Source organism: Henckelia pumila, unplaced genomic scaffold (genome assembly GCF_033568475.1).
Source record: "Henckelia pumila isolate YLH828 unplaced genomic scaffold, ASM3356847v2 CTG_461:::fragment_3, whole genome shotgun sequence".
NCBI classification, from domain to species: Eukaryota; Viridiplantae; Streptophyta; class Magnoliopsida; order Lamiales; family Gesneriaceae; genus Henckelia; species Henckelia pumila.
The window spans coordinates 5,589,195-5,598,811 of record NW_027331831.1 but is presented as its reverse complement, the minus strand read 5'-3'; the positions used below and the strand labels follow the sequence as shown (position 1 = coordinate 5,598,811).

General features: G+C 35.6%; 2 protein-coding genes across 3 annotated transcripts; one reads left to right on the top strand and one right to left on the bottom strand.

Moving 5' to 3' along the window:
• Nucleotides 1-878: 878 nt before the first annotated feature.
• Nucleotides 879-4,148, top strand: LOC140871605 (uncharacterized). 2 transcript variants are annotated; one of them, XR_012147723.1, is made up of 7 exons: nucleotides 879-1,063; nucleotides 1,834-1,961; nucleotides 2,273-2,376; nucleotides 2,490-2,577; nucleotides 2,734-2,795; nucleotides 3,160-3,441; nucleotides 3,806-4,148. XR_012147723.1 is itself a non-coding variant. In XM_073274187.1 (6 exons), the coding sequence occupies exons 1-6, from the start codon at nucleotides 951-953 to the stop codon at nucleotides 3,310-3,312; spliced, it is 648 nt and encodes a 215-aa protein (XP_073130288.1). In that variant the 5' UTR covers nucleotides 879-950; the 3' UTR covers nucleotides 3,313-3,619. The 2 variants fall into 2 exon arrangements, 1 of the variants encoding a protein (XP_073130288.1); XM_073274187.1 differs by lacking the exon at nucleotides 3,806-4,148 and having other exon boundaries at nucleotides 3,160-3,619.
• Nucleotides 4,149-5,785: 1,637 nt separating this feature from the next.
• Nucleotides 5,786-9,279, bottom strand: LOC140871904 (group 2 truncated hemoglobin 3-2). The gene is made up of 4 exons (XM_073274648.1): nucleotides 9,102-9,279; nucleotides 7,155-7,285; nucleotides 6,527-6,671; nucleotides 5,786-6,179 (listed from the first exon to the last, which is right to left on the bottom strand). The coding sequence occupies exons 1-4, from the start codon at nucleotides 9,236-9,238 to the stop codon at nucleotides 6,083-6,085; spliced, it is 510 nt and encodes a 169-aa protein (XP_073130749.1). The 5' UTR covers nucleotides 9,239-9,279; the 3' UTR covers nucleotides 5,786-6,082.
• Between the last annotated feature and the right edge of the window lie 338 nt (nucleotides 9,280-9,617).

Below are 9,617 nucleotides of genomic sequence, written 5' to 3'. Positions count from 1 at the left end.
TATACTTACATGGTAGAAATATAAGAAACATGATAACTAAGGCCCCGTTTGATATCAAAAGCGACACCAAAAAAGCATTTTTTTATTAAAAAAAAGTGTTTTTTCAGGTAATAATTGCTTAAAAAAGCACTTTTTAAAGTAAAAAAAAAAAAAGCTTTTTCAAAAGTTAAAAATTATATTATAACTTGAAAAAACACTTATTTTAAAAAATCTCTACAAAATTCAAACGGGCTCTAAACCTATTTTTTTCTCAACCAAATAAATAACACGTATAATATTTTGAAATTACTTTTATAGATTTTATGCTTTGAAATATGCGACACGATCAATTGATTTCATTTTCAAAGCTCTTTAAGGAATAAAAGTGAAGTCAAGAGATCTCAAATGGAAAAGGAATCGTTTAAAAGCGAAGATGGTTGAATATGATTCGGCCAAATTTTTTGACAAAGATCGATATTGGATCCAATAAGTGAATTGGAATTTGGGAATAGTCAATTTTTATTTGCAAATATATTTTTAAGAACTCATATTTATTCGAAAAAAAAAAACATTTTTTTGTGATATGCCGAGTTGATGAAGTAGATAAGAAAATGATCAAATACTCATGAGTTTGATTTCTTCTGCCAATATTTTTTGGATCGAACCTCTCACACAAAAATTTTCAAATATAATTTATCCGACTAACTTAATTTGCAGCTTAGTACATTTGACTCGAAAGTTTAACCTGTCCATATTTTGAAAAAACAAAAACAAAGATTACATATATAAAAACGGGTCGGGTCAAGGCGCCTGGTCCTGTGATAGAATAAAACCCGAATACCCGATTAACCGACTCAAATAAAACTTCCAGCTCCGGGAGGCATCAAATTATAACAGAGGAGGATATGAGAGGAAAGCAGAGGGGAATTGCGTAGGGAGTAAGTGAAACCCTAAGAGAGGGAGAGAAGAAGATGGTGTTCTACTTCAAGGTCCGGCCCGAATCGGGGGATTACACCATTTTCATGGGTCTCGACAAGCACGAGAACGAGGAGCTCATTAAATATGGTTTCATCGAAGACATATGGTACTTTCTGTCTGTTTTTTTGCTCATTTCAATTGATGGGTTTTTTTCGCAAGTAGCTGTTGCAATTAGCTTATTTCAGCTGTTCTTGATGATATGATGTTGTGATGATTTTATGGCGTTAGACAATCTTGAGTATTTTTATAGTGATCGATTTGAATTTGATGAAGAAATCCCTCTGATGGTTGTTTAGAGCAGTAATGTCCGTAAAATCGTTATTATTGTATGCAACATTGTGGGTAGGGGTCTTGATCCTGCCTCCTCTCCCTAGTCTATACTAAGGGAGAGGCTCATGCCATTCCACTCCAGAGGAGGTTGGATAATGTTAATTGTTAAGAGGTAGTTCCCTTCTGTGGGAAAGCTTTTAAGTTCACCGAATATCTGGTTTTTGCATTTGGACCATGTTTCGTGTTCACTTGCTGGGCAGGCCAGCAATATATTTATAACACGATCTGATTTTATTTAGACTCACTTCGTACATAACAAATTTTTTTTTTGAGTAAATACAAAGTGTATAATAAAAAGATTAGTCATCCATTAGACGAATCTTATGAATTATTGATTGAAAACCAAATTCGCCTCCTGGTCTGGACACAATTAATCGACAAAATTACTCTAGGGTGTGGGTGCCATCGAATTACTATGCCTCTTGCTGATTTATAAAGGGATTGCCTAAGACATCTATGCCTGCTTGGTCGCTGCATAGATAAGCATTTAACACCTATTTGTGAATTCTCTATTTTTGCATTCTTGACTGGTATTATATTCTGTAGGTTCCATGTGGATAAAATGTCTTCAGCCCATGTTTATTTGAGATTGCACAAGGGCCAGACTATTGATGACATTTCCGAAGGTGTATTGGAAGATTGTGCCCAACTGGTGAAGGCAAATTCTATCCAGGGCATGTTATTGGTTTATGAGTTATTTTGTTACACTGCGTTTCATTTCTAAAGTTTTCATGGTTTCTTTTTTATCTGGTGAATGCCTTTGACTTAATCACTTGCTTGAGGTTTTATCTGGTCTGATTAATGGACCATGTGCATAATTTTAGTTGGCGGCATCAACATGATTGAGGTTTTATCTGGTGAATGTTGTTGACTTAATCACATCGCATGCTTGAGGTTTTCTCTGGTTTGATTGATGGACCATGTGCATAATTTTAGTTGACGGCATTAACAAGCCCCTTACAATTCAAATTTTTTCTACTTTCAGGAAACAAAGTGAACAATGTTGATGTTGTTTATACTCCATGGCAAAATCTTAAGAAAACTGCATCCATGGACGTTGGGCAAGTTGGATTCCACAACCCAAAAATGGTGAGCTCCATTATGCATTTTTTCTTGTAATCACTGAAAGATCCTAGCTTTTGCAGCTTTCCATCTTTTTCTGACTGAGCCTTGAGGTGTAAGTTTATATTTTTCTTGCTCAGGTTCGTACTGTGAGAGTGGAAAAGCGGATAAATGAGATCGTGAACAGGTTAAACAAGACAAAGGTTGAAAGAAAACCTGATTTAAAAGGTGTGTGTGCGTCTCTTCGTTTTTTCTGGTTGCAATTCTTCTTGCTCTTTTATGTTTTCTCACTGGTTCTTCAAGTCATGTGTCTTTGAGTATATGGCTTTTATAATTTAAACTTGAGCTTCAGAGATTTACACTCACGCTGTTCTTCATGTTTAGCTGAAAGAGAAGCAGTTAATGCAGCTGAAAGAGCAGAAAGGAAACAGCAGCTCAGAGAGAAAGTGAGTTGTGTCATTTATTTTCTTTAATAACCCTAATTTAATTGATTTTTTTTGGGTTTTTGGTTCATCGTTAATATTTTAGTCCTAAAAAAATGATCTTTTGGTCATTCCACTTCATTTGACATCTATATAAAAAAATAGGTATACGACCAAGATTCAATTTAAGTTGTATGGTATGCTAAAATTCATTCTGAGTTGTAGAAAAAAAATTTGTTCATGCGTAACATCTTTCTGGTAAAAACCGGTTTAAATTGATGTATATGAGTTATATATTAGCCAGGCATGAGCATTATATTTGTTCGAAATAACAGGAAAAAAAGTCATTGTCTGCATGAACTTCTTGCCCATTTTATTCTTCTGGCAGAAACGTAGGGAAGAGATGGAAAAGCTGGAAAAAGAAAGGCATGCTGATTTAAGGAGCTACAAAAATTTGATGGTAGCTGAGAAGATGACGTCTAACAAGGAAATAGCATCAACCAACAAATCCTTGCAAGAGCTGGAAGAAGACTTCATGTGATTATGGGAATGCTAAAAGCTTCTAAATTATCTTCAAATTCATCTCCATGTCCAGAATGAGAAAAATATGCTGAGGTAATGGAGGATGAGCGGATGACAAGAACATCAAAAGGACAAGCAAGAGGAAGAGGTTGGCCAGTTATTATTTTTAATAATTTTATGTCAGCGTAAAAACAATCATTTGAATTTCAGTTAACTCAGAAATCTGGGTTTTTGAACTGTCAAATTGTGTTAAATAAAATAGCAAATAATTGCAGTTAAAAGATAAGGGTGCATCTGTTCTGTGGTACGTAAGTTGGATCGTGATTAAAGGCACTGTATCAAATTTTGGTGTCATTTTGTTTAAGATAATTTGGTTTTCAGGAACTTCTGTTGCGAGTTGTCGTGCACCCCCTTTGTCCTCGTACTGTTTTTTTTTTTTTATTTCTGATATTATTAATCAACAGAAAGGTCTGAAATTAAAGGTCCTCGTACTGTTTTTTACTTGACAACAGTTCACCCTTGGTACATGCCTGGTTTCTGAAGGAAAACCGAGGTTTCAATATTTGCTTGGCAAGATCTTCATGTTGAGTGTTCATGTTAGGTAGAACTCACTAGGCTTGGATCGCTTGGCCATGTTAATTTAAATTTTATTTGCAATTTTCTCCATAATTTCTTCCCAAATGTATTTACCATGTATTTGTATGCCGGTATGTCCCTTTTCCTGTAAAATTGAACTTTGTTAACGTATCTGTATTTTAGACGAAGGGCCACTTAAATGATGGATGTGCACATGTTGCACCCAGCTTTCTGGAAAAAAGAATGCATAAATTTGGCTGCAAAAAAGTGGCAGAAAGTATGTGTGTTCGATTATGGTATTAGATGGTTGGCGCTCTTATGATTCCAAAGTAGTTTTTTTTTAATAGAATTTTTTTTCACTGAACTTTTTTGTTAAGACAAATGCTACTTTCTCGTCATTATTTATTTCAAAAACTTATTTTCTATGTTTTAAAACATGATCATTGTCCAACAACAACAAAAAAAGCCCAAAAAAACCTCATTTGCATACGAATCTTGGAAAACACTGGAAACAAAAACCATCATACCCCATATTTTACAACAAAAAAGATGACACGAAAGGAGACTAAGGATTCAACAAATGATTTAGAACATAAATGAAAGGAAATTTTAAAATTAGTTCAAAATTTGCAAGTAAACCTATATGTCGTCCAAAACTAAGTAGAAAAATGATTGCGCTTTGTCGAGGCTTGTGACTTCATCACGCCAAGTGATTAAATATTACTGATACTATCATTAACACAAGGGCTATTTGCTAAGTTCTTCGTCAGCTAGCTAGCCAAAAACTCATCTTTTTGGCAAATAGACTTTATCCTTAAAACAAAACTTAATTCGGATGGATAATTGAATTTATATAAGTGAACCATTATTAGGAATCATGACTTGCCCATGTGATTTCCCTTTTTCCTCTCTATAAAAGCAAAATCAACCTTCCTAGCAAATATGAATCACCGTTTCATGCACATACACCTTCTCTATTCTCCTTCTCCTTCAACAACAATGTCCTTGAGCAACTGGAAATCTAAGCGCAGCAATAGCATACGTTTGGGCAGGAACGACATGCAAAGAGAGTACGACTCACATCCCAAATGGCTAATATTCTGGCGAAGGATCACAAAACTAAAGAATCCAACTTCAGACTCCTATACTGTGCAAAAAACATATGATCACCAAAGTTACATGCAGAATTTCGACGAAGGGTTCAGTAGGGTTGAGCCAGACAATCTGTATCGGTCATTCTCTGCAAGATACGCTGATCCTACAAGACGATCAGGGGTGGATGGATGAGGTTAGAAGAAATGACTTTCACTTCTTTGGGTTAATAAGCTTGCCTGCTTTTCATCCTGGACAACTGTTCCAGTTCCTTCTCAACTATGGGGACGACTCCTTTAGCTACTTACATCGTAAGCTACATGTGCATGAGCAGTTAAAACAGGGAGGGAGTTGATTTTCATGAATAACAATGTAATCCAAATAACACTAATCGTCCTCTTAACGATTTCTAAGTCTGAGAAGTCTCCTAGTAGCTTCTTCTGTTCCCAACTACAAGTGTAATGTATTGTCCTCATGCAATATTCTGATATACTAATTTATGCTTAGTTTTCTTGAAGTGGTAGGGAATAGTGATACAAGGTTGTGTTGGTGCACATAAAGATTAGCCATCTAAGTGAAACTGCCAGAGAAGGTAGGTCATCCTATGTTGTACTAGACATCCTAATCAAACTCTGGGTTCTATACTTGCAACCCACAACTGAAATTTCAAGAAATTCAGACCGGAGGACAGCGAGCAGTTCGACTAGGTCTTCATAGGTGGATCAAGGTTGGTGGGTATATGCAGACACCGATATGTCATAGGAGGACCAAAGAAATCACTAAAATTAAAAGGCAATCACGATGGATGAAAAACATAGGCAGTCTAGATGAAGAAACAAACTTCACGTCAATGCATAATGTTCCTAAGATATAAATAAAATAAAACTTTGAACTTGAGTTCGTTGGTCATCTTCTCTACCCATGAAGATGCTACATACGGCCCCTTCATCTAACGTGTACATTTTGTCGAGCTGTATATAAACAATAATGTAGAGATAATAAGAACGTAAATTTTTTATTGCTAAAATTATTGAAATCTTCATGACATGTTTTTCTCAAACGTCACTGATGTCTTCCTGAAATTAGTTACCAATTGGGTATACTCCAATTAGGCAAGAATCTTAAGCTGCAGCAGGTTTTCCTGCTGCATGCTTGCATGCAAATCCTTGTTTTTGATTCTTTAATTCGTTCCCAGCCACAAGAAAGAATGCAGTGTGCCTGAGCAAAAGGAAACTGTTGGTTAGAATTTATTAGAAAAGAAAAAGAACTGGTAAAAGTTGTTTAAAATTTAAATTTCTGATAATTCCGCTATCAATTTTCTTATTATGTTATATCCCAGTCCACTGTAACGCATTTTAAATTTGAAGATATTTCAACTTTATAGACTTTTTCACAAGAAAATAACGGATAATTACTCTCCTCTGAATTTTGAAAAGTTAACTTTTCAGAATTTTTTTTTTTAGAAAAATGACACTTGAAATACCAAAAAATAACCATGGCCCAAACTAAATTCCCTGGTCTACATGGAGCCATTATAAATAAAAATAATGATGGATAGCTTGTACCTGAAGAAATTCATCATTTTTATTCTGGAGCTCTCATCAATTTCCGTGGTGCTAGCCAATGCTTGTTCCATGTGATCCAGCCACCTCTCAGCAGCTTGGTGGGTGACAGGAAATGGTCGATGACGTGCAATCAATGCGGGATGTCCTTCCAAAAGCCAAGCAGCAAACGTTTCAAGCTAAGTAAATAGCAAAATTTGCAAACTATTGAGAAAAAAGCTACACACAAAACGTGAATCTGTGGGAGGTACCAGAATGAGCACAACTTTTTTGGTTGATAAATCTAAAATTGCAATGGCATTCATCGAATGGATGGAGATATGAAGCAGGAAGTTAATCTAATAACTTGATACACAATGGCTGCTTGGCAAAAGTGAGAAGTCACAGTGCAGCAATTTATCACCAAATCGGTAATTATTTGTGCTTTATCCATTCCTTGTTCAACAACACAATGACGATCCAACACCTCATCTTGTTCCTTTTAGATAGGAAACCATTTTTCTTAAATCTTAATCATCAACAAAAGGTGCAGTACATGCAAAAATAGAACTTTGAAGTCCTGCCTGGAGTTCGACGGCATCAATTTTGTCGATAAGACTATAGATGAAACAATCATGGTTTAGTTGAATACCTCTTCTTTGGGAGTACAGAGGAGGCCCTCCCATTCTTTGCACAAAGAATTCATATTGATTCTGTATAGCATCTTCCTTTTTGGAGTTTGTAAAAATTGACTTAAACCAGTCTTCCTCATCATCATAAACTCTACAGCATATAACGTAATAAATGCTTAAATTTGATAACCAATTCATGGTCTAGCGCATGTGTGATGGGCAAAACGTAGACTACAGGAAATCACAAAAGCTTAAACAAGAATTTATCACCAATCAAATTCTAAATCCCAAATACATTTAAAATGTTTCGATTCAAAATATATGTTCTCGTTCATTCATTCACGTAACCTTGTCATGGAAATCAAGAACAAGCAAAATCAAATCTGAATCTGAATGAGATAACGCAACATCAATCACCAATTATCCTGACCATATATAGTTCACTCTTCTTTTCTTGAGGCAAGAAATTTCGGGTAATCAATTTCTATGACGTATTCATAGTTCCGTATTCCTCTCTTATGTTTGTCTCCCATTTTGCTTTGCTTCTTTTCCAATTCCTCAACCTATAAGTACATAATCAACTCGAATGATTTTCATTCCAATTTTCAGACATGATTTCTTCAATTCTTTGGAATTCAACAATCCCTTAACATATTCCAGAGCAATGGTGTCTCTACCATACAACAGTGTATCAACAAAATGCTCATACAAAAACAAGGTGAATAACATAACAAAGCTAAGAAGTAAGACCTGATCCTTATCATCAATATTCTTCAAACCAAGAATAATTTTATTTAAGTTATCAACATGACTTTGCATTGGTGTAACTTCTATAGAACAATTAGCATATACACATTGTTTTGGATGAAGCCCATTTCTGAGAGATTTAGTCGTACGCAAACATTTAATCTTAACCCCACAACTTAGCATAGCAGTTTCCTCAGTGGCCCAGCGTAGCATCACATTTGCTAAATACAACTTACCAGCAATATGTGCCCATTCTAAAATCTCTTATCATATGACAATCTTGCTAACTTGCTTAAGCTTTCTTATCCTTCAAGCCCTTTAAGCAACACTTGCTGAACTAAATGAGCTCACATCTTGACACACGATGGACAAAAATTATTCTTCCAATCAGATTTTCTAATTTCAAATTTCGCCACCAATGCAGAAGACATAATTTTTTTTTAAAAAAAGAGCATATCTATGACACCACTAGTTTCAAAAGTCGAACAGAATAGATATAGATATACGGTAAGGTAATAGTAACAGAACAATCCAATGACACAAGCGTCGAGGTGATTCGGTGTTTGGCCAGATCCGCAGGCAAAGACGGCCAAGGAAATGCGCTATAAACCAAAAGAGATTATAAAATCTTAACGACTCTCTCTCTCTCAATACTCAATTGCAAAATCTCAAATATATCCTAGATCTCTGGACCTGAAGGTAGGCACACCATATATCAAAAAGATTCGACGGGAGCTCATTCGAGAGAAAACAAAAGAGAAGACACACTAATTGGGACTACTTTTGTAAAACCTACCAAATGTTTTATCATATTTACTAGTTATATGCGACAAAAAATCTGAAAGACGTGGAATTTGGGGTCAACTAAATATTGTGATGGACTTTCTTAAAGCCAACAAACATGAGAAGCCGGTGATGGGTACTGTCTTCGTGAGATTCTTGTATATTTAGAAAACTATATCAAATCCTTGTGACTTAAGGGGTCGCAGCAGACCATGATCTTAAAAAAATTAAAGCAACGGGCTATATCTCAAAACTAAAATCTATTCAACCAATAATAAGCAGAATTCCACTCTTCTAAACAACAGTCCATCTTTGAACCGATACCCAAGTATCTTGTAAACCAAAGGCTCAAAACTCAATCCGCAAATTCCACCAACCAATATACTCAAATCGCAGCAGCCATTGCATGCCAAAATGTTGAAAGGGGAGAGTGAAACCTGTTGTAGAAATTGGTGGATAGATTGATGAAAGTCTGGAGGCCAAGCTTCTCGAAAAGATTTATCCCATCAATGGCGAATGCATCGTTAGGCTGAACCCCGCTCCACTCCGATGCCTTCTCCTGCAAAGACTGCATCTTTTTCCCCTGTTCTCCACTGCCACCAATGGGGTTTGGATATTTATAGCTGCGTGTGTTGGTCGCGTGGAGTGCACGCTTGCCGGAAATTTTTTTTTTTTTTTGAAATTTTGCTTAGTGGACTTCGACCAACATCAAATTCTTCTTTTTTGAAAAAAGAAAATTCTTGATTTTTAACATATTAAACGAAGAAATTTAGCTCAATCAAATCAAATATACCCCTTGGATTAAAAGTTGCTTGCGAATTCTCTTTTTGAAATTCTTCTTTGAAAAATTTGTGAGCACATAATGTGGCCATGATTTGTAGGATAAGAAAAAGGTTATGAATTGGAGGGGACCAAGTTGGAAGAATGGAATCCGGATATCTCTACAATAATAT

Excerpts from the sequence above, each read along its gene's own strand:
- LOC140871605 (XM_073274187.1), top strand. The coding sequence starts at position 951 with ATGGTGTTCTACTTCAAGGTCCGGCCCGAATCGGGGGATTACACCATT. Across the intron at positions 2,377-2,489 it reads GATTCCACAACCCAAAAATG|GTTCGTACTGTGAGAGTGGA; the intron begins GTGAGCTCCATT and ends TTTCTTGCTCAG. Across the intron at positions 2,578-2,733 it reads AAGAAAACCTGATTTAAAAG|CTGAAAGAGAAGCAGTTAAT; the intron begins GTGTGTGTGCGT and ends CTTCATGTTTAG.
- LOC140871904 (XM_073274648.1), bottom strand. The coding sequence starts at position 9,238 with ATGCAGTCTTTGCAGGAGAAGGCATCGGAGTGGAGCGGGGTTCAGCCT. Across the intron at positions 6,672-7,154 it reads TCTGTACTCCCAAAGAAGAG|GACATCCCGCATTGATTGCA; the intron begins GTATTCAACTAA and ends GGCTTTTGGAAG. Across the intron at positions 6,180-6,526 it reads AAAATGATGAATTTCTTCAG|GCACACTGCATTCTTTCTTG; the intron begins GTACAAGCTATC and ends CCTTTTGCTCAG.